General features: G+C 41.3%; 1 protein-coding gene across 1 annotated transcript in view; it reads right to left on the bottom strand.

Moving 5' to 3' along the window:
* Window positions 1–5,069: 5,069 nt before the first annotated feature.
* RGMB (repulsive guidance molecule BMP co-receptor b) overlaps window positions 5,070–24,963 on the bottom strand; it is a 32,096-nt gene continuing 12,202 nt past the window's right edge. Inside the window, exon 5 of the mRNA XM_060201202.1 lies at window positions 5,070–8,906. Coding sequence (XP_060057185.1) covers window positions 8,238–8,906 — 669 coding nt within the window. The 3' untranslated portion in view covers window positions 5,070–8,237. The remainder of the gene's footprint in view (window positions 8,907–24,963) is intronic.

Genomic DNA, 24,963 nt, shown 5'->3' with positions numbered 1-24,963 from the left:
TGTGTAATCTACCATTTCTAATAGGGAAGGCAATCGAGAGTTTTACGTATCAACAAGTCTATTTAACCTTTTGTTACACCCATTTAAGATGGAGACACACCCTAGGTGTGAGCAGGTTTTGTTTTGACCAACTTAGTTAAAATATATTGATTGTTAACTAATTTTTACCTCAGACTTTAAATGTAAGTTAATTTTATCTTTATGAGAATTACGTTGAAAACCTTTTTCATTTAACTTTGTCTGGTAAGAATATAGCCTTAAAGTTACATTTTTAACCTTAATGTTACCAAACTTTAAACACACACATACACATGGTCTTCAATATACAAGGAGAGAAACTTTTGTTACGAAGACATGTCATTTTAAACATGAATTTACATCTGTACTGTCTTAGTTGTTGGGGGGAGGGGTCACCATCCAGAGGTGGCTTCCTGCGCAGCTCCACTTCTAGGAATCTGCGTATTCTAGCTCGTCTGCCTTCAGACCCAAGCTGGAGATCTCAGCCAGGGGGCCCAGTTTCAGCAGGGAGCCCGAGGTCTCCGGGGGGACCAGGATCTGTCCAGACTTCATAGCACGAGGGCGGGCGGGCCAGCCGTGCAGAAGGCGTGGGCCGAAGTGCCCTGGGGTGGCGGCCACGATAGGCTGTCACGGCCTTGCCCCATGGCCCTGCCATGTCTGCTGCCCTGCTCCCAGCGGCCGAGCAGTGTGGAGGGAGCCCACGCCCAGTGCCCCGTGCCATGCAGCGGAAAGCGGGCTCCTGCGGGCTGGCGTTGGTCAGAAACCAGAGTGGTCCAGAGATAAATGTTCCAGAAACAGCAAAACAGTCTCGTGAAGAAAGGGCAGAGGCCTTTGGAGATCTCTTCACAAGCAGAAGAGAAGGCCATAGTGCATAGGTAACCAAATTGTCTTCACTTATCTGAGAGATGCGCAGGTCCAGCCCCACGTTGGGTGCCATATGTTATTTTATCCGGGCTGGCTTCACGGGCGGGTAACAGAGATGACCAGAGACACGTGGCTGGGCCGGGAAGCTGTATTTCTTTATTCACAAACAACGATTCATAAACTAACCCAAACTAATACCAAACAGAACTCTCCTGCATCCTTCTCACATGGCGGCGCCAAGAAGTCTCAAACTCTGTCCAGGTTCTTTGGGGCGGGGACAAGCGGGCCCGCGAAACTAGCAAGACTAAACCGATTTTCCTGGCAGGGGGAGAGCTAGACCAAACCAATGTAAAGCATACAACAGCGACACCTGCGCTTAACCCGCTGCACTACAACCCGACTCCCAAAGCACTGAACTCTTAAGCATGAGGTCCTGAGTTTGACCCCTGGCATTGCATATGCCAAAGTGATGATCTGGTTCTTTCTATCCTCCTGCTCCTCTTTCAAGTTAGTACGGAAAAAAAAAATTGGTTTTTTTTTTTTTTGTCTCTTTCTTTCTCTTTTTCTCTCTTCATTTTTCTATTTCAGGCAATTCTGAGAAGAATATTACCAATCTAGTCTGAATACTACTTCATGACCCGGTGTTACCCTGAATCTCCACAGTCCTTGAACATGAAAAATTATAGCACAGGAGTCAGGATTGTATTTTTAGTAGGATCATAAAAAAATTTATACTGAGATTTCTGGGGCAGTAACAGGGACAAGTGAAGTCACCTAGTTTGCATTGGTTTGCATGTAGTTTTACTGACTCTTTTAGGAGTAATTGAAAAGAGTTCATTTATCTCATGGGTATGTCTGTGCTCAGGTGTCTGTCAAACTTTGGCTCAGTCCTCAAATTTGTAATGTTCACGGTATCATGAATGCAAATTTTTGTTCCATGAATAGCTCAGCAGTTTGCCAGTTTCCAAAAGTAAACATACAATTCTCCATCTCAGGTATGCTTTGGGTAATGTATATTGACCGCCAAGCTAGTACTGTGCTGAGAACTTTAGGTGTGGGTACGTATTTTATCCTCCCAATTAATATTTGATGCATGGAATTCTATTAGAGCCCCTACTTTTTAAAATATATATTTTATTTATGAGAAAGATAGAAAGAAAGAGAGAGAACCAGATATCACTCTGGTACTTGTGCTGCCAGGGATTGAACTCAGGACGGCATGCTTGAGAGTTCAATGCCTTATCCACTGTGCCACTTCCTGGATCACTAGAGCCCCTATTTTAGAAAGGAGGAAACAGGGAGCTGGGAAATGGCTCACTTGGTAGTGTTCACACTTTACCATGTGAGAGGACTTGGGGTTGAGCCCCTGGCCACCACATGGGACTACCAGTTTAAAGGGAAAGCCTCATGAGCAGTGAAACAGTACTGTGGTGACTTTTCTCTCTCCTCTTTCTCTTTAACCAGAATACTGTTCAGCTCTGGTTTATGGTGGTGTGAGGGCTTGAACCTGGGTCTTTGGAGCCTCCAGCCCAAGAGGCTGTTTGCATAACCATTAAGCTATATAGCCTCCACCCTCTTTCCTCCTATCTTTCACCCACTTATGGAAAAAAAAAAGTGCTGGGAGTGGTGGAGCCATGCAGGCATGAACCCAAGAATAGCCATGGTAGAATAAATAAATAAAAAATAAATAAATAGGAGGAATATTATTGGGTATACCAGAGAGCCTGGAAAACTCTTGAAATTGGTAGATTTGAATTCAGAGTTGTGTTAGTCATAACTTTGACCACTATGCAGTACTGCCTTCCCTAAGGTAAAATGTATAGCATATTTTCACACAACTAAGCCTTTAATAAAGGTCCTGTGATCTCAAATGCAAACGATACGCATTTCATACTTACTGTTCCATTTGTGAGTTCTTGCTTTTTCTACTGTCACCCCTCTTCCCATATCCCCAGATAATTTGACATCTTTCCAACCTTTAAACATCCACCCAAATTCCCAACTTGACAGGTTGCTGAGAATCTTAATTTTTTTTCTGAGAATCTTATATTTTATATTTCTTTTTTTTTAAAGAGTATTTAAAAATTTAAAACATTTTTTAAATATTTCCCCTTTTGTTGCCCTTGTTATTTTTTTATTGTTGTAGTTATTATTGCTGTTGTTATTGATGTGGTTGTTGTTGAATAGGACAGAGAGAAACGGAGAGAGGAGGGGAAGACGGAGAGGGAGAAAGACACCTGCAGACCTGCTTCACCACTTGTGAAACAACTTTGCTGCAGGTAAGGAGCCAGGGGCTCCAACCCGGATCCTTAAGCTGGTCCTTGTGCTTTGCCACATGCGCTTAACCCGTTGCGCTACTGCCCAACTCCCCTGATATTTCTTCTATTTTTTATATTTATTTTCCCCTTTGTTGCCTTGTGTTTTTATTGTTGTTGTAGTTATTATTGCTGTTATTGACAGAGAGAAATGGAGAGGAAGACAGAGAGGGGGAGAGAAAGATAGACACCTGCAGACCTGCTTCACTGCCTGTGAATATGACTTTACTGTGTGTCCATTTGAGACACACAGTAAAGGTGTGGAGGCGGAGACAATTTGGTGAGGTAGGCAGTGAAGTAATAAAGAGTTGTGTGAACGGCTTCCTTTTTCTTGAATATTATCTTCATCACATTCTCTATGGGGGTGGAAGATACTCTTTGGTTCACAAAGACTTTTCTTTATGGAGATACGAGAAAAATTGTACCAAGGCATTTTTGTTCAAAAGGACCACAGCAATCAAAGATTGGATTGTCAGGACTTAATTCCAGAAGGCAAGCTATTAATGCTTTGGTTACCTAGTTTTGTAGGGTTCGAGTACTATTTAATAAAAACCTCACATTTGTTTTTCATAACTGCTCATTTTAATTCCTACAAAAACTGGGGGGTTGTGAATAGAACGGTATGTTGGCGAATTTTGCCTTTTAACTGACACCGTGATGCAGATCAGCTTTTGACACTTTCAGCACAAATCTGCGCACCAGGTACTCAGTTGGCTGTATCACCCTCCATAGGCTTGTGAGCGTGTGTAGTTGAGCAGGTATAATTTTCCTGCTTTGTTCTGAACTACTACTGAAGTGCAAGGATTTAACATATTTCAAAAATGATCGGGAGTCGGGCGGTAGCACAGTGTATTAAGCGCAGGTGGTGCAAAGCGCAAGGACCAGCATAAGGATCCCGGTTCAAGCCCCCACTCTCCACCTGCAGGGGAGTCGCTTCACAAGTGGTGAAGCGCGTCTTCAGGTGTCTATCTTTCTCTCCCCTCTTTGTCTTCCCCTCCACTCTCCATGTCTCTCTGTCCTATCCAACAGAGATGACGTCAATAACAATAATAATAACTACAACAATAAAAAAACAAGGGCAAGAAAAAGGAATGAATAAATCTTAAAAAAAAGAAAATGATTACAGGATCTTATAATCTTGTCATTATTAAATCATTAATAAAAAACAATTACTGATATCTTTTCCCCAATCGGAATTTGTTTCATCTAGCAATTTAGTAGTAATAATGTCTTCCTGTTTTCAATCTGGATTTTTTGGGGGGTGTGATTTAAAAATAAAGGCCTTATATAAACACCCAAGAAGTAGAATTATTACAAATTTCCCAAACCAGAAAGCCCTGCTCTCAAGATCCTCCTCACCAAGGGAGTCTACAGAGCACAGTCCATGCTGTCTTTCCTTTTTTTCTTAAAATTATATTTTTATTTGTTATTGACAGAGAGAAATGAGAGAGAAGGGGGAGGTACTACTTGTGAAGCTTTCCCCCTGCAGGTGGGGACCAGGGGCTTGAACCCAGGTTCCTGCACATTGTAACATGTGTGCTCAACCAAGTGTATCACCACCCAGCCCCACTCCATGCTGTCTTAAAGGAACCAAAGTGTTGGCCCTATGTCTGTGAAATGCTAAAATTGTTAGTGAAGTTAGACTTTTAGGATACTACCACTTCACCAGCCACAAAGATACTGGCTTATTTGCTTAAAATTAGAAAGGGAAAACTACACAAGTAATATAGTTTAGAAAATAAGTGAGTTTGTGGGCAGGTGGTATCACTTATTAGTAATTAAAAGGATTTTGTACAACTGTACCCTTAGCCCCCTCTGCTCCTGTGCTTCTCAGTTGTCCCAGCAGGTGTCACTATAATCACAGAACAAACATTCCACAGCATGGTATGTAACTTTATTTTTCTAGCATAATTTAAAGTATTTACACACTGCACTCACTGTTTTTTACACAGATACTTATATATCTATGAATCACATCTAAATTTTTCTTTGCAAAGCTTCAACACACTGGGGGTGGGGACTTAAGCATCACAAAGAGGACAAAAAATCGTTTTGAATCTTTTTAACAACAGCCATGGGAAGCATCTGTGAAAACCAGTGTTTACCCCCAAGTTTTAATCTCCCTCAGGAGACTCTGAACAGCTACAGCCAATTCATGTGTTGGTATGATCCCCAAACCCTTTTAAGAAGGATTTCTAGAACCAACATGTCCAAGTAGCATTTTTCTCTAGAAATCCTAGAGAGGAAACAGGAGAAAAATAAACCTGGCCTTTTTCTAAAGAAACACTTGCATTTCTTTCTTTTTTTTTTTTTTTTTAATTATCTTTATTTATTGGATAGAGACAGCCAGAAATCAAGAGGGAAGGGAATGATAGAGAGACAGAGAGACACCTGCAGCCCTACTTCACCACTCATGAAGCTTTCCCCCTGCAGGTGGGGACCAGGGACTCGAACCCCGGTCCTTGCACATTATAATATGTGCGCTTAACCAGGTGCGCCACCACCTGGCCCCAACACTTGCATTTCTAAAACACCTGCCAGTGCAGATTGTCCATGTTGTATAGGGACATAACAGAAGAATCTAAAGGTACTATTGACAGTAGCACTGGTTTTATGATGTTTTTATACACCCTTTACAACTCAACAATATGACACCACCACCCAAGTTTCTTTTTCCATTAGAAGGTGATTTGCTTTTATCTACCTTGGAAAGGACAGTGGTGTTGAATAGTATACATTCTAAGCCCCAAAACTGCAGCAAAAAAAAAAAATTTTTTTTTAATTCCCTTTTATACTGTTTGCACAAAAAGTGGTTAGACATGTTCTATTACCCACCTCTGTTCTACTCAGTGATAATAGAAAATCACTAGCAAATTGCAGCTTCTAAAGCTGCTACATGGTTCTGTAGGTGAACAAAAGCAGCCAGTTTGGAGCTGACGGGAGAGAGGCTCTTAGTTCAGTTTCTATAAAAGGATGACATTTAAATTTCAACTCTGGCATCGCATCTCTGTTAAAAAGAATGTCTTCAGTAGTTCCCTATTTTCACTAGATTAATCCTCTCACATGCAGAAGCTGGAGCAGTCTGTTACTGCAAGATGAGTCCACAGCTGCAGCCTGACTAGATGACCTAAGACAGTCAGAAAGATGATGTCCTCTTTCCAGGCAGTTCGGGGCTCTGGCAGTGCCAACTAACCAATGGGGTATAGCCAACTAAAACTAAGCACAGTCTTGATCTAGATCACTAATGGTATTTAGGTTCATTCTTTTTACTAAGGTATCTAAGTTCACTATCTTTTGTTTGCATTTACGAAAACTTAACGTCAAATACAAATTATGCCATTTCTCAGAACCAAAGGTACATGTTAGACATAACTATGTAATAACACTAATACCAGGTCTCACTTTCACAGTGATTAATTTTTTTAAAAAAAATATTTATCCCCTTTTGTTGCCCTTGTTTTATTGTTGATTTCATTGTTGTTGGATAGGACAGAGAGAAATGGAGAGAGACATCTGCAGACCTGCTTCACCTCCTGTGAAGCAACTCCCCTGAAGGTGGGGAGCCGGGGGCTCGAACCGGGATCCTTAATGCCGGTCTTTGCACTTTGCGCCACCTGCTGCACTATTGCCCAACTCCCAAGTGATTGCTCTTGCCCTAAGCATCTTTCCTTTTACAAGTATAGGTTAATGATGGAGTCATAGGAGAAAGGAAAATATTTTACTTTGTAGGGATTTCAACAGGATACATGGGCAATTAGGTAATATCTATGCCCATGTTTGCTGGGCGGAGGGGATATATCTGATTAAAAAGAGAGACCCTTCTACTCAGAGAACATCTGGATTAATAGGCACCAGCTCAGTCAAGGAAGATTTCTTGTCACTGCTAGCCTGGCATACAAATATGTCAAAGGCTGTGAAGACAATGGTGAGGGGGGAGAGGCTGGAGGATGGAACACTTTGTGATGGAATCTGGGCCTCAATATTAATAAAAGAACCTAAAAACTCAAGTCCCTGGCTATATAAAGTGAGATTAAGGAGGGGCTACTGGGGAAAGAGTTGGCGTTTCAGGGCTCATATGATCGAGGAAGAGATGGCTATGAAGGCGGGCCTGCAGAAATTAAAAGAAAAAAGAAAAAGAAAAACAACAGGGATAATTTATGTTTTCATGTTTGTTCATTGCAGAATTGGTCTAAAAAAAGGGGGGGGAGAGTATTATTAAAATAGGAGCATAAGATGAGAAAAAGTCTGAGAGCTAGTTGGGTCTTGCAAAAATGCTTGGATTTGTACATGAAATTGCCACCATAAGCCTGCTTTGACCTATTTAAAAAACAAAACAAAACAGCAGTTTCATATGGTTCAACCTAACTTATTCTAAGTGCTCAAATACAACAATTATTAGTTAATGTGAATCACATAGTACTATTCTCCCCACCCTCGGTGAAAGTGGCAGCTATCAAATAAAGAGGAAGAAGGTTTCCCAGATCAGTGTCTAGCAGAACTCAACATGTGTGCACAGTAGAGGAGTTAAGTAGCCTTTCAAATTCAGTAAGGGTGGAGGAAGAGGGCCGAGGACAAAGCAGCTCCAATAGGAGGGAATAAATCAGTAGCCAATGAAAACGGTAGGCGGAAACAGCCAAGAATAGTTAGAAACTTCGATGGTCATCTTCGAAGGGAATGCTGTGTTATGGTGTCTGTGTATATGTACTATATATACTAACCAGGTACACACATAAATATTTAATATATAAAAAATAAAGTGCTTTCTAACAGGTCCCTGAGCAGGGACATTATAAAACATTTCACAAAACTGCAAAACAAAATCAATACAATCAAAGAACACTACATCCAACATACGTGAAAACAGTCAAGCACAGTATGTACAACCTGGTGGGTGTCACCCCAGGAAAAACATCCTGTCATATACATGGTATATACATATATACTCTTTGACTCAATATATTATGACAATATATATTTTAAAAATTTGTTATAGACAAAAAATAATAATAAAAAAAATAAAAAGAGAACAAAAGACAACCCCTACAAAAACACAACAAAGATCAAGCATGTGAGTCCCAGACTGAAAGACATACGGTCCCCTCCATGGAGCGTCCCTTGACCACTGTTGGGGAAAATGTGCCAGCGTTCCTTCCTCGGGTGCAGTGCCTCCACGTCCTCCAAGGCACTGTGGGCCGCAGCAGTAAAATTGACATCACCAGTGGTGAGCAGGTCAAAGACACAGGACTGGAAGTAGATGTCCTTCACTGGCATCTTCTCATGGCACTGAGCATTGGCAGTCTCGAGTGTGTAGCCATGCCAGGCCTGCGTCAGGGAGGTGCGAGGCAGTGTGTGCCCCAGGATGGCAGACACCTGCCCCTGTCCCTCGTCGATGCGCTCACTCAGGGGGCAACCATTCACACACAGCTGCAGGTCCTGGCTTTCCTCGTAGGACATGGCCAGATCTTCAGGCATTCGGATGGCAAGGGTCAGGTAGTGACCCAGCTGCCGCACAAATACTGTGGTCCCTATATAGCGGGCATGCATCTCCACATAACGGCCACTCTCCTTCTCCACAATACGGAGGCTCTTGGTATCTCCGTCCCCACCACTGGTACTGCCGTCCACAAAGGCAGCTGGGAGGTCATCTGTCACAGCTTGGTATACTTTTTGATCTGTACACTCACGGTGGGCTTTGAAGATGATGGTGATCTGTGGAGAAAAAAAATGTGTATTAAGTTTTAAGTCTTACAGGAAAGGACGGACATCGTATCCTATCTTTTTCTTCTTTTCTTCCTTCCTTCTTCTTCTTCTTCTTCTTTTTTTTTTTTTAACCAGAGCAATGCTCAGTTCTGGCTTATGATGGGGCGGGGGATTGAACCCGGGACTTTGGAGCCTCAGGTATGAGAGTCTCTTTGCACAGTCATAATCATTATGCTATCTACTTCTGCCCCTGACATGCTTTTCTGTAGTAAAAAAAAAAAATCACCCTGGATTTAAATGACTACAGAATGGAAATTCCAAACTTGTCCCATTTTTTTTTTCCCCCTGCCTCAAAAATGAATGGTGTTACTGTTAGGGAGAATAAAAAAGTACTATGCAGTGAATGAAAGTATGACACAAATCCAGAGGATGGCATCCAGAACAACAACAACAAAATTATCTTTTCTGAGATATTACAGCTTTTAGGCTCCGGATTCAGCAAATTATCTTTTCTGAGATATAACAACTTTTAGGCTCTGGATTCAGCAAAGTTTTATTGATAACTTACAGATCTTATCTCCTTTCAAAAGCAGATGTGCCAAGGCATAGAACTGAGGAAAAAGACTCAGAACTTTGAGGGGCTTAATTAACAACTGGACTATAAAAGCACCATTTCATGACTCATCACTTTTCAACCCCAAACAAAAGCAGAACTGAGGAGGGGGCCATCCCAGCAAGGGCTAGGGCTACCAATCATGTGCCTCAGGAAAGATTTCTCTAAGTCTCTTAATCAAATGTTTCACATGACTGGCTAATCCCTGTGACGGGGAAATCACTTGGCAAATACAGCTCTTAAGCACTGGCAGAGAATAAATACCCTAAACCTAGTTACAGCAAATGTTTTCCCCACACAGCACTCTGGCCCTTTAACTCCTCAGGAAAAGAAAAGAATTTCCCCAGTCAATTCTCATTTCCCCAACTTCAACAGAGAAAGCACTGATACTAAGACACGGTTTCACTTTAGTAAAACTGAAGATACATTTTAAAATGCTGAACATTCTGGTACTGTCCCTGCCAATAGGCTCAATACGTCTGGACAGGTGGTGGAAAGAAGTCAACTATGAAGAGATGAGGCCGCTGGGTCACAACAGGTGGGAAAACTGTCCCAAAAGAGGGGGGCGGGGATTGAGAGACTACATTTTGAGATTTGCACCATTGTCAGTAACTGAGGTAACAGCTTATTTTTCCTTCTTGAGGGGGAAAAAAAAGTATCAGGTGACTTCAGTCAAGGAGGAAAGTAGACATGCCAAACATGCTGCAAATTATCCTAGATGAAGGAAACCTTCTACCTCCTGCACGGGAACTAATCAAAACAATAGACCCTTGTTAAAAAGGCCCCAAAAGGCTGTCCACCCCCCTTTCCTCACCCTTCTCTCTACAAGTCCTCACCACCACCCTCAAGTTTATGTCTGAAGTTTTCTTCCCCGAGTCGGCCAGCATTTGCTCACACTATTTAATTCCACATGTTCCCACTGGTGTTACTTGACTGGAATTTTCCAGCCATTTCATTTTACTTCAGCCAGTTATAAAGCCAGATCTGAACCAGCTGCACTGTAGCAACTGGTTAAATTCATATCCGTTGTTTGCAGCTGCAACTAAAAGCCAGACAATGTACTATAAAAATGCTTGGTTCTCTCCCTTCCTAATTACCCTGAGCCACAATTTAATTTCACTACCAGCCTTCTCACATTTCAACACCTTCTTAACAACCCCAAAAAGGTGTACCAGAGATGATTTCAGGAAATTTGTTGTGCATCCAACCATAAGGCCTTCCAGAGAGAATGGGATTTTGAGCTGGATATCTAATGGCACTATAAAACAGATTTATTTGGTGGCTCTAAAGTCAGCATGACGAGTGGCTCTCTCTCTCTCTCCATACATATATATGTATCTCAAACTAGGACCTGTGGAAGTGAAAAGATCAAGTAAAATTAAAAAAAAAATTATTAAAAAAATACACACACACACACACATGGGGGGGAGACAGAGACAGAGACAGAGACAGGCAGACAGACAGACCAGTGCACTGCTCAGCTCTGGCTTATGGTGGTACTGTGGTACTGAGGATTGAACCTGGGACTTCAGACCTCAGGCATGAAACTCTTTTGCATAACCATTATGCCGGCTCCCCAGCCCTCAAGTAAGTTTTTTCATCTGAAATAGTTGCAAGTTAATACAGATGGCAAAAATAACAGTAATAGACTAAACAAATTCTTTTCCAACAGTTAAGTAATTTGTCTTTCTAGTCTAACAAGGCTCAAACTTAATCCAACTTGGCATTATCTATGAAGAACTGAGTACTTTTTTTTTTTTTTCTTTTGGTTACCTTAGGAAAAACAAAGAGGAATTAGTTTTGTTGGGACAACAAAGCAAAGAAATCCAATTCCAAATATGTTTCCAAAGAGGCAAGCAAGGGTCAAGATTAGGATGAATGGAATGGATTCACAAGTCTCACCAAGCTTCCATTGTTTCCATTAAGCACTTCCCCATTTGGCAGTCCTTTTAATCACTTTCTCTGCCTGTGACACAAATTCCCACATCTCCAGAATATCACGGAAACTCCTCCCCTCCCCCCCCACTACAGTACTAGCACCTACACTTACAGAATAGCCCAGTTTATGGAACAAGTCTTCTATCCGTCTGATTTTCTAGGAGTGAGTTTTCTCCTAAGACAACAAAGTCAATATTATTCTTTTGGGTGAACTAATTCTCACAGAGCATAGGTATAAGCCTTGAGTCAAACAGATCTCAAAGCATGAGGAGAGCTTCCTGAACGGTTCTCTACAGCTGAAGCATGCACTGAAGAGGTAACTGCATGTATATATATATCAGCACAGAGAATGAAGGGCAGTAGTTTCACATACTGAAGTATTGTAATGCAGTATCTATCATTCTTTAAACCAAGTATAGCACCAGCTTTTAAAAAGCAAACACGGATCCATAAAGGGTCAGGAATACATTTTCAGATTTTTGTCTACCTCTTCAGAAAAGCAAAAATCTATCCATTCTTTGTACTTCTTACTTAAATCTCTTTGGAAATTCCAAAATGATTTACACTTCTAACTAGCAGCTATCCAAGCATGTAAAAACAGGATACTCAAAATTGTATTCTAAAGTTCTCAAACAGATAATTAGAAAACACCAGTCATGCTGCTTACTCGACCCCCACCCCACATGATCAGATCCATATGCCGTAATAACTCAATTTGGCACATCTGTTCTATGCCACATCATTTATTATTGATGGATGGCATTTCTGTGCATTTAAAACATCAATGCCTTTTGTTAAACCTCCCCCACCCAGTTCCTCTCAATCTCCATACTCAGACAAACTACTCTAGTTCTCCTCATTCATTTTTAATGTTTCGCTCTCTGAGATCTTTACCACCCACAAGGTCTACTAGGAAGAGAAAGATAGCAGCTACAAATCAACCTTTCCACACCTAAAAGGCAACAGAGTTTAAAATTTACTGTGAAATATCAAAATGTTGAGGCATCTGACTCTATCCTTCCATCAAGAAAAACAAAAAGTTAAATGAAGATGAAATGAACAAAGAGGAAAGTCAAGGTTCAGTCTAGCTCACATGCAGACCTCTCTTTCTAAGGCCCAACAGCCTAGCCAAGTGCTGCACTTAGGTTTTCAAACAGTAGCATTTCCTAAAGATTATGCACTTAACTATTTGTGCTTGTTCTATTTCAGATGAAACATTTATCTGTGTTTTAACTGGGCTATTTGGCACTGCCAAGTACTTGGCCTTACTGGAATCTTCAAATACCAGAACTGGACTTATGGCTTCAGGTGGACCATGAATGAAAGTGAAATTTAATCGCAGAAAATAGCTTGGAACACAGGAAAACAAGTGTGTTAAGTGTCTGGTTAAAATTGGGCTAAAGGAAGTGAAAATGAATTTAATCTCATATAAATCTAGCTGATGTCTTCATAAGTGCTTCTGGGTGCAATTATTGGTTGAAAAATATACCACTCTAAGGGAGAATAAGAAAAAAAACCAAAAAACAAACTATGCTTTCAATCCCTTTACTCTCACACAGATAAGTGGTACATAGCCTCTAAAGTGGTCCTCTAAGTGAATAAAAAAAGGAACTGCTCCAATAAGAACACAAACAGGCATACTCTTATTTCTAGTCTGAAATACTTAATATTTACTCCATCTCTCTCTCTCCCTCTCCCTCTTTTCAGAGGCTAGGGAGCTTGGAAGCAGTAATAGCAGAGGTCTTGAAAACACTCTCTTCTAGTCTACTAAGAGGTGGGTCTTGGTTGGAGCAGAGCTACTTTATCAGGTTGAGAGGTGACTTTCCTCTAGTTGTTCCTCTAGTTGTAAAAGACTGGGAGAATGCTGTCTCTCCCCGACTCTTGTGGAGCAGTGAGTAATATATTTTTAAATTTTTTTATTTATAAAAAGAAAACTGACAAAACCATAGGATAAGAGGGGTACAACTCCACACAATTCCCACCACCAGAACTCCGTATCCCATCCTCTCCCCTGATAGCTTCCCTATTCTTTATCCCTCTGGGAATATGGACCCAAGGTCATTATGGGGAGTGAATAATATTTATATATATTATATTTAGGAAAAATATTGGCACAATCATTGATGCCATTAATAAGTTTCCTAGAGAAACTAAGAAAAAACATGCTAGGAAGGTGTGAACTCAATGAGTTGGCATGAGTTTTACAATCACTACTCAGCCCATATGCCACATATGAATTTAAGACCTTACAAAAGCATATTTTCTTAAATAATTTTATTGAACCAAGACAAGATAATAACAGGAAGGTGGTACAAGTTTTTAACATATGAACAGCCAACCAACTAAAAATCCTACCCTTTTAGGGCTTGAATTTATCTAAGAATTTATTATCTTCAAAAGAGATATGAGAATATGTTTCCCTTGAGTTTCTCCCCAGAGCTTTGTTTCAGGACACTCACAGGATTCCAGAGAAATGGAATGGATCAGATTTACTTGTGCTTCATTACTGCCCTAGGTAATACATGCAGGAACAGGGGCTGTCTTGGCTGCTGGAGGGGTAGTTGGCAGCAGATGGAAAAAGAAGAAACCAAACCAGAGGGGGAAGGACACCCACCGCTGAGGCTGCTCTGGTGGTCCAGGGGAGAAATATTAAGCTTAGTAAGCTGGAAAGAGCACATAAGAGTGAAAGGAAGCAGGTCCAGAGGGGACACATTAAAAAGAACACACACACACACACACACACACACACACACACACACACACACACACACACTCTCAACTACCTGCCAAAGGGAAAGTTCTGTACACTCACTGGAAGGGCTAGAAGTATAAATAGGCCCTGCGAGAGGGAAATTTGCCCATCTCTTTGTATAGACCAGAGCAATGCTCATGCTGGAGAGACTGCAAGTGGCCTCTGCTCTTTAAAGTCTCAGCCTCTCACAGAGCTCCATAGGGAACTTCTTGTTAGTTTGTTTGTAGTGTCGAGATTTTATATAATGAGGAGGTCAGCAAATGTAAGAACTTGCTATGCTTGTAAATGTGAATGTAGGCATGTACAGACAGTACTAAAGGCCTAGGCTGCCACTGCTTCAAACCAGAGGAGAAAAATATTCTGAAAGGTGAGATCCCAGGGCCCAAGGCAGTAAATCTAGGGCCTGAAATCTGCCCTAGCAAGTCTTGCCTTCAGGGATCGCCCTCGGGTGAGTATGTGTGTGTGGGTGGGGGGATGGTGGAAGAGGGGGCGGTGTGGGACAGGGCCACAGATTCTCAGGCCCTGGTGGGACCTCTGACAAATGTTCTGGGCCCAGGCTCAGCACAGCTGTTCTCCAAACTGATGGGAATTAGGAAATCACAGCCTCTTTGATAGCTTTTCAGTTTGGGGGAAGTGATTAAAAAGTTTAAAAAAAAAAAAAAAGGCTCAACAGTCTTCACAACATGCTCTCGTAGGTTCAATTCCAAGTAAACGGACCTTTGAAGAAAGGAAAAAAAGACCACTCACAGGAACGAGGGGGTTAAAAGCGGTGGTCATGTATTTCAGGAAGCCAGTTAACTGGAATGCTACCAAACAATATTCTTCTGTCTTGTTTTTCTTGAGGTAGCGAGTGGGAAAGACACCAATACCACAGACTTTATGCCCCTCCCTCCCAATTTCAGAAGCATATGCAGAACAGATGAAAAATTATAAATGCTGTCATATCAATGCTCTCCACAGTATACAACACACTTTCTTTCAAAACTTGAAGAATCCCATCAGAATTGGCCAAATGTTCTTTTGGTGCCAAGGCTTAAAATAACCAGAGGATTGGAGGACAAAGTAATCTCTCCACAGATTCGGTTTGACCTCAAGTTCTTTGCAGACCCAACACCACCATGGGGGAGCACTGTTAAAACTGTCCCACTAAATTCTGTGTTGGAGATGTATGTTAGTTAAACTGTGAGTTTTTCACTGGCTGGCAAGCTGAACAGTTTAAAAAGCCCTTGAGTTACCCCCTCCCGCCACTAGAACACAAACTTCAAAACAGTGGAAGAGCAAGTTCTACTGCAGTCAAAACAAATAAAGACAAAATGGGCAAGGTAGTATTTTGCATTGTTCAACACTGTAGGTAGCTCCTTTTACATGCCACATTCTGCTTAGGCAGAAACTGTTTGGTTAGCATTAACTGAAGCCAACAAAGAAAGTACCAACCATCCAATGCTTCCTTCTTGCCCCTTCCTCTCAAAATGTTGACTCAAAAGAAAATTTAACAGGGCAGAGAGAGAGGGGGGGAGGGGGGGGCAGAGGGAGACAGTTGGAAATGTGACAGAAAAACAAGTTCTAACTCTCAGCTGTGTATCAGACTTGGCTTTCTGCCTCTGCTTTAAACTGTGGAGGAGTGTGGATTTGTTTTAAAGCAGCAGAGGCCCACAGCAGCCACATGGAATCCTGCCTGGCTCAGGCAGGTATTGGGTTAATTTCATTTACAAATGGGGGATTTTGAAGGTCCCCATGTTCTTCCAAACTATGCCTGGGACAGGAGGAGGAGGAGGGGGTACAGCCAAAGGGATTCAAAATAAATTTAGAAGCCATAAGGATATAAACTCAATTCAGATTTAGACCCTTTTCAGTGTTCATTTCAAAGAATAGAAAAGATGGTTAAGATTTACTACCCAGAGTATCTGAGTGTGTATGGACAAAGTTCTACCTTGTCTGGAAAGCACAGTATATAGGCAGGATGTCATGGGGAGTGTGGAGAGAAAGGAACTCTGGGGTTCCTTTGTACACTGCTGGTGGGAATGCCAACTGGCACAACTCCTATGGAAAACAGTATAGGGAGTTTTTGGTTTTTGCCTCCAGGGTTATTGCTGGGGTTGGGTGCCTGCACTATAAATCCACTGCTCTTGGAGGCTATTTTTTCCCTTTTTTGTTGCTCTTGTTTCTTATCGTTGTTGTTGTTACCATTATTGTTGTTACTGCTGTCATTGTTCTTGGATAGGACAGAGAGAAATCCAGAGAGTAGGGGAAGACAGAGAGGGGGAGAGAAAGATAGACACCTGCAGACCTGCTTCACCGCTCAGGAGGCAACCTCCCTGCAAGTGGGGAGCCAGGGGCTCAAATCAGGATCCTTATGGTGGTCCTCGCGCTTTGCGCCAAGTGTGCTTAACCTGATGCGCTACCACCCGCCCCCCTGGAGAGTTCTTAAATATAAATGGAAATACCCCAAAAGTCCAGCAATACCATTCACTAGGTGTATATTCAAAGGACATGAGAACACTCATTTGAAAGGATGTATGCAGTGCTATGTTCACAGCTGCCCTATTTACAAAAGCCAAAAATATGGAAGCAACCTAGATGTTCAAAAACAGATGATTCAATAAAGAAGCTGTGGGAGGGGCTGAGTGGTGGTGCACCTGACTGAGCGAATATGTTATAATGCACAAGGGGAGGGTGTAGTTTTGTGACCGGTGAAGCAGGGCTGCAGGTCTCTCTCTCTCTCTCCCCCTTTCTGTCTTCCTTTTCCCTCTTGACTTCCAATTTCTCTGTCCCTAGCCAAGGGGGGGGGGGGAGTTACAGGAAACATATTAAAAAGAATACTACTTAGTAATCAATAAAGATGTGATTGTATGCATGAGACAAGATACATGGAACTGAAGAAGACTGCTAAGTGAACTAAGAAGTTAAGGACAACTACTGGATGGTTTTCCTCCTTTGTAGAATATACATATATCAAAAGCAAAGGGACTTAACGAAAATAAGTCACCAAACTGTCTCTCAGACTTTTTAAGAACTATGGTAGTTATGGGAGATGGTACATTTCATACTCCTGAAATCTTATAATTTTGTAAAATACTGTAAGGTTACTGACTGATAGAGAAAGAGAGAAAGAAGGAGGAGGAGGAGGGGAAGAGGGGGGCAGGTCTATGATACAGCTAAAATTCTTTCTTTTTATGCTTACTTTCTCCAAATGCACTTGAAAATCCTCTTTTTCTCCAGGCAATTTTGTTGAAACTCTATGTAATAAGCTTGAGCCGTTGCTGGGTCCAAGACCATATTATCCATTTTATACAGTACAAACAGAAGCATGCAAATCAAAGAAAAGAAAAAGACCATATAGCCAGCTTCTGCACTTTCTAAAAAGCTAACCTTTAAAGTTTCAATATTGTTTCAAGTCCCTAGTCCCCTGTGAAGCCAGGAAGCTTCATGAACGGTGAAGCAGTGTCACAAGTGTCTCTTTCTCTTGCTCCCTATCTCCCCCTTTCTTCTCAATTTTTCTGGCTCAAAAACAAAAAAGAGAAACTCCCATGTTAAAAAAAATACTAAAAGTTTCAATACTGTCACTACGATAATTACATTCAGAGAGTGTATCTAAAACAGGCTTTCATGAGGTTTAAAGATGAGATAGGCTTCTGGAAAAAGAATTTAACTAAATAAATACTAGTGACTAATCATCAAGTTCTAGAAGGCTTTTCAGTATTAAATCTAAGACCAGCCACTTTTCAGAAGTGGTAGCCAGGGTTCTAGATGTCACGGAGTGGGAATATGAAGGTGCCCATGAGGGACCCCCTTTGCTTCAAGAGAGGGAGACTGCTAACATCTAAGGAGTGAAAATAGTCACCTGTGAAAAGGGATGAGAGTCCTAGGAACACATCAACACATCTCTCTGGCCCTCCTTAACATAGTAACAATTAGTCAAGTAGCTGCACAGAACCGGCATATGAATGTGGGCTACTAATATTTTAAAAAAGAAACCCTGGGGGTTTCAGGCAGTAGTGCAGTGGGTTAAATGCATATGGCACAAAGCGCAAGGATGTGGGTAAGGATTCTGGTTAGAGTCCCCAGCTCCCCATCTGCAGGGAGTACTTCACAGGTGGTGAAGTAGGTCTACAGATGTCTTATCTTTTTCTCCCCCTTTCTGTCTTCCCCTCCTCCCTGATTTGTCTTACCCAACAACAACAGTAATAACAACAATGGCAACTAAATGGAAAAAATGGCCTCCAGGAGCAGTGGATTGATAGTGCAGGCACCAAGCCCCAGTGATAACCCTGGAGGCAAAATTCAAAAAAAGGGAAAAGAAACCCTGAAAACCAACTAGTTTACACACCAACACCACAACTCTTCCCTGATGGCTAGAGATGTTTATGTGCTTAGACAGAGGCAGTTTGCATCCACCTTTTTGAAAAAATATATTTATTTATTCCCTTTTTGTTGCCCTTGTTTTATTGTTATAGTTATTATTGTTATTGATGTCATTGTTATTGGAAAGGACAGAGAGAAATGGAGAGAGGAGGGGAAGACAGAGAGGGGGAGAGAAAGATAGACACCTGCAGACCTGCTTCACAGCCTGTGAAGTGACTCCCCTGCAGGTGGGGAGCTGGGGGCTCGAACCAGGATCCTTACACCAGTCCTTGTGCTTTGCGCCACCTGCGCTTAACCTGCTGCGCTACCACCCGACTCCCTGGCATCCACCTTTTTATCTCCCCCACACAGTAGGCCTTTTCAAAGCCTGACAGCCTAAATGTGGCACCAAATTAATTAAACTTGGTATAGCAGGGAAATTGTTCAACTAAGCTGGCAGCTACGACTGTAAATGTATCACACACCTGTTCTACAATGTCTCAAATAGTCACTTATTTTTAAAAATTTTTTCTAATATTTATTTATTCCCTTTTGTTGCTTTTTTATTGTAGTTATTGATGTCGTTGGATAGGACAGAGAGAAATGGATAGAGGAGGGGGGAGAGACAGAGAGGGGGAGAGAAAGACACCTGTAGACCTACTTCATCGCCTGTGAAGCAACTCCCCTGCAGGTAGAGAGCTGGGGGCTCGAACCAGGATCCTTATGCTGGTCGTTGTGCTTTGTGCCACCTGCGCTTAACCTGCTGAGCAATAGCCCGACTCCCATAGTCAGAATTTTTTTCAAAAATTAAATAAAGGAACCAAGGAAGACTGATAGGGACCAAATCTTAAAAGAATTTTTTGTTTGTCACAGATAATCATGACAAAAGTAAGGGCCATGGTCTGGGAGATGGCACAGTGGATAAAGCATTTGACTGCCAAGCATGAGGTCTGGAGTTCAATCCCCAGCAGCACATGTACCAGAGTGATTTCTGGTTCTTTCTCGCCTATCTTTCTCATTAATAAATAAAATCTTTTTTTTTTTTTTTTTTTTTTAAAGAGCCATCACTGACTTTAAGGATTAATGACTATGTCTAGGACCTAGGACCTACAGTGGATGGTCATCATTCCTGTGGCTCATACATTTCCATAGAGGGGGGAAAAAAAAACCTTTCTCGGTTACAGAAACTTGGCTACAAAAAAAATTATACTAGGCCTGAAGTCCACAGAGGACAGATTTCCAAACCCTGATCCAGAGATATGCTTAAAATGACAGTTAAAAGTCTTTGCAATTTAGGCATGTCTTGGTTCTGATTGTATAACCAGCAGAGAATGATCCAGAAAACTAATTTACATATCTTCATGCTGTTGCAGGAAAGTAACTACATTCTAAGGGAAATCAGAAAGGAGGAATGGTCCCAACTCATGCACTAGCGACACAGTGAACACTGGTTTTTTTTCATTAAAAAAAAAAAAAAAGATATTTTGTAGTGCTGAGTAACTAAGGTCCTGTGTATGAAGGGTACTGCTGAGAGGCCTCTTGACACATTTTCTATTTTTTATTGTCACCAGGGTTAGTTAACACTAGGGCTCGGTGCCTGCTGGCAGCCATTCCCTCCCCTACTTTGGTTTTTTATACAGAGAAATTGAAACGGGCATGGGGAATAGAGAGGGGAGAGAAAGATGGGCGGGGGCAGACAGCATAATGGTTATGCAAACAAACTCATGCATGAGACTCTGAAGTCCCAGGTTCAATCCCCCCATACCACCATAAGCCAGAGTTGATCAGTGCTCTGATTTAAAAAAAAAAAAAAAGTGAGGGAAAGACACCTGCAACCCTGCTTCACTGTTTGTGAAGCTTCCTCTCTGCAGGTGAGGACAGGGGGCATAAATATGGATCCCTGTGCATGGCAACATATGGTCTCAACTGGGTGCATTACTGCCCAGCCCAAATTTTCTATTTTTTATTATTACTATAATGTGTGTGTGTGTGTGTGTGTGTGTGTGTAAGTGAGGTGAAATGGAGAGATGAGAGGAGAGACATCATAGCTTCCCTCCATCACCCAGGCAGCGGCCCTGAGGTGCAGTGCACACTGTTTTCATCTAGTACTGGGTCTTAGCCCTGAGCCTCAGGCACAGTTGTGCATGAGCTCTACCCAGGGAGCTATCTCTTGGCCTATAGTGTGGGTTGGGTGGGGGTGAGGGGGGGAGGGGGAGGAGAAGAATTGAGGTTACACTGGCTTATAAGATTATATAAGTTTTAGGTGTATAGCATTATGAAGAATTTTATCATGAAAAAATGTCCTGCACATATTGTTAAATGGGAAACTGGGGAATGTTATGCATGTACAAACTATTGTATTTACTGTTGAATGTAAAACATTAATAAAAAATAAATAAGTAAAAAAAAAAAGAAAAAAAATGTCCTGCAATATAGAATTTGCTGAAGAAATCTAGCAAGAAGGAACCAAATAAAATCATTCTTCCTACATTTTTTTTTTGGCCAGGGATTTATAATAAAGTTGAGTTTCATAGTTAGGGATAGTTCTGGATTTAGAAAATATCTATGTTTCCATACACACATGCACACACACACATACACGCCCTGATTGACAAGGGTTTCTTTCCAGACTTTGGAAAGACACTGAGTGCTGCTGCCCAGGAATTGCCTGTGACAGCAGCGAAAACTCATGAAGGACCTCTATGTCCCCTCACCTGGCCCAAAAGTTATCTGGTTTGGGCAAACAAGGGAACAACAGTCTTAGGAAAAGGACCATCTCAGGGAAAAATGTGTAGCCAATCTATAAAAGGACTTGTTATCATTCCTCATCTTCCTTCTTACATGTAACTTTGTTTTACTGAGATCCAAATATAGGGTAAGAAAACTAGAGTGATGGGAAGAACATAATTACATCAAAAGACAAGGAACAATAAAGCAAAGATATTCAATTAGTTGCAAAAATAACGTTTAAATACATTGCCATTGTTTAGGTCAATAGTAAACACACTCTTGGCATTTCTTTTGGAAAGGACTCATTTTAAATGCACTTGGTGGTTTTAACATACATACTTGAGTGCATTTGCAAAATGTGGCACACTTTCTCAAAATGGAGACTTTATTTCATAGTATATACAAATCCTTGAGTCTACTAAAAATAAAGTGAAATAAAAAGTTGGGAATAAAGGATTGGCAAAGGGACTATAACAGAAAAGATACAGAAGCCAAGCACCCCCACAAATGATCAGCGTTATCTGCGCCAGACCCAGGAAAGCTACTAACATAGATCCTTTCTGGAGTGCAAAGTGTGTGGGCTCCCCTCCCCACCCCCTAACAAAAACTGCTTTTCTGCCCTTGTGCAGCCATCTGCCAATTCCAAACCTGTCTTTCTCAGCCCACTTTCCTCCTGTGCCTGCAGGCCTGAAGCTGCCTCTCACAGCCAAAGGTGGGAAAGATGGCGAAGAACTGATGTGGATCTCAGCCCAGGTATTTAGGTGTGCCAGAAACCCTGCTGCCCCCGGGGCGGAGAGATGAAAAACCAGCCCTGGCCTCTCCCTGAGGTACACACCTATCTGACTCTTCCAAGGAGAGGGAGTGGAAGGCACAACCAATCAAAAACTAGATGCGCAGAGGAAGTACACTGTGATCAAGTGGAAAAGCACCTTGTAAGTCCCAGGCAAAGGGGGTGAGAAAGCAGGTGAACAGCGGTGAGGCCACGATGTTGAGTACTGAAGGCCTTGATGGCCATACTCACTGCATATAGATGACTTCATATTCTTCCGTTCTGTGGTTTAGAATTGTCTCTGAGTTATGCCTTTTTGTGATGAGGGAAAGATTGACATTTAGGGGCAAGTAAAACTCACAAAGATAGGTATGAAGACAACTGGCTCCAAATATCATGTTTCTAGGACCAAGCTGCCATGTGAAGGAAGGTCTGGACTGAGTTCAGCGCTTAAGGTAGTGAATGTTTAAATACAACCATTTCAATGTTGGTCAACCTTTATGACAACATTGGTCAGTCTTTTAATGTAAGGAGATTTATTGATCAGATAGAGACAGAGAGAAATTAAGAGAGAAAAGGGAGCTAGAGAGAGGAAGAGCAGAGACACCTACAACATTGCTTCATCACTTGTAAAGGTTCCCTCCCCCACTGATGGGGATCAGGGGCTTGAACCTGGATCCTTGTGCATTGTAGCATGTGTGCTTAAAAAGGGGGACACAGTTCTGGGCCCCAAATGTAGGGAGATTTGAGCACATGGGCTATAGAAATGCTTGATATAAGAATAATACATTATCTGCATGAGCAATTTTAGCTCTGTGGTCTATGTATGTAGTTACCGGTCTTACTAGAGCTAGTGTTTGTGCAAAACAGATTATTGCAGAAGACATCAAGGAGGGGGGGAAAACCAAACCCAAAATACCAGACATTTCTGAACTTATTTCACATATATCTTTGCTTCATAATTTTATTTTTATTACCATCAATTTTTTTTAAATCATTTTCTTTTAAAGTTTAGAATTTTCAAAAGTTTTTTTTATTTTGGCCTTAGAAAGGAAATAGCACTGCAGAATTCTGGGCTTTAGCTTCTTGGTTTCACCAGCATTGTTCATCAATGGTAAGCTTCCAGATACTTTGGAGAGTTAAAAAAAAAAAAAAGGTGGTAAAGGACAGACACACACAGGGTAGTGAAGCTATAGAGTAATTTGCTGCTGGACAGCACGGTCACCAGATGTAGGAAATACTTTAGTCTAAGTCAGAGGAGAATTCCTTTTTCTGTTGCATGCCTCCACTTCACTTTTGGAATGGATAAAGCCTCTGACTGTTACACCAAACAGAGGAAGAAAATGAAAGTTGTTCTTTTTATTTATTAACTTGCTTTAAAAAGTGTGATGGATTTAACTACAACCAAAGTGGAATGACTTAAAAGTACTTCAACATCAACTGTTACATATCCATATATAATACTACAGGTACACAGGATTAATAATCACAAGGCAACTTGCCTATCTCTAAATATTTGCACCACAATTAGTAAAAAGGAGACAAATATGAGTAGAAGTGACATGTGACCAGATGGAAGGAAAAGCAAATGAAACTTTGGGCTTATAATAAAAAGAATCAAGAATCAACAAGTCTCACGCACTCCACATTACTAATCTCAATATATTGTCTGAAGGCTATTCTGTCCCTCCAAATTCTAGATTATCTGTGTAATCACTGATGATGACCTTCTCTATTCCCAATAGTATCATCCTCTCAATTTTTCAGAATTTTCCAGAGATTACTTCCAGGCTGTATATATCTCATGACTGTACCTGTCATGGATTTTTGGTCTTGCTTCTCATGTAACTTCTTAACTACATTAACTTTTAGAATAATATTTGTATGTATACATATTAATACACAGGACACGGAAAATATTTATAAACTTAAAAACCAGAAGAAGAAAAGTTTGGCATGCTGGATTTGATAAGGCAGAAGGCAAGCTTGGGTTTTTATTGCCTGTTGAAGTGTAAATATTTTGGAGTTTCCCTAAGAAGTCTGGGCCAATGTGACAGTCATTTTTGCTCAGAGCAATCACTTCTAATCTTAGGTTTGTGACATGCCTGAATGCCTCCAGATATCTCTTGGGAGGGGAGGGATGCAAAAATTCCCCCCACAGAATGCCAAGCAAAATACTTAATAGTTCATAAAAAAATTATCGTTATGTATTGGATAGAGACAGACAGAAATCAAGAGGGTAGGGGGAGACACAGAGGAAGAGAGACAGAGACACCTGCAGCCCTGCTTTACCACTTGTGAAGCTTTTTCCCCCTATAGGTAGGGACTAGGGGCTCAAACCTGGGTCCTTGTGCTCTGTAACATAGTATTCAACCAGGTGTGCCACACCACACCTGGCCCCAGAACCTTGATCTTCTGTCAACTTTATGCCAATCTAAACCAATTTAACAAAGGAAATTAAACAAGATGGGATGTGTGATTTTGTGGTTGGAAAATTGATAGGGAGGGGCTCATTATGGTTATGTGGGATATTATTTTAGAGAAAACCCCTGCTGACCTTCTTTATCTACTAATAACTGAACTAGCTGACTGGTAGCTGGAAATCCAACTGATAACTCCTACTTGCATTTAAGACTCTGGTGCCCTAAAGTTGCTAAAAGGATCTCTACTCAGCTTTAGTTTCTTTAAAGCAAACAGTAACCACAAGACAATGACAGGTAGGCAGAGTAAACTTAAATTTAGTTAGTGTCCCCTCACTTCTCACTTAAGTCACTATTCTGAAATTACAGGGGAATATATAGAACTCTTCTGCAACACTCACTTGCTTAACTTCTGTGGTCATCAGGAGGTCAGTAACTAAAACACCATGTTGGGACTGCTATTGGGAAGTTGGCTTATGGCCATTACATTTCACTAGAGCTTC

The sequence above is a fragment of the Erinaceus europaeus genome, chromosome 11, assembly GCF_950295315.1.
Source record: "Erinaceus europaeus chromosome 11, mEriEur2.1, whole genome shotgun sequence".
Lineage (NCBI taxonomy): Eukaryota > Metazoa > Chordata > Mammalia > Eulipotyphla > Erinaceidae > Erinaceus > Erinaceus europaeus.
The sequence above is the reverse complement of the archived record's forward strand: the minus strand, read 5'-3'. Positions and strand labels throughout refer to the sequence as shown.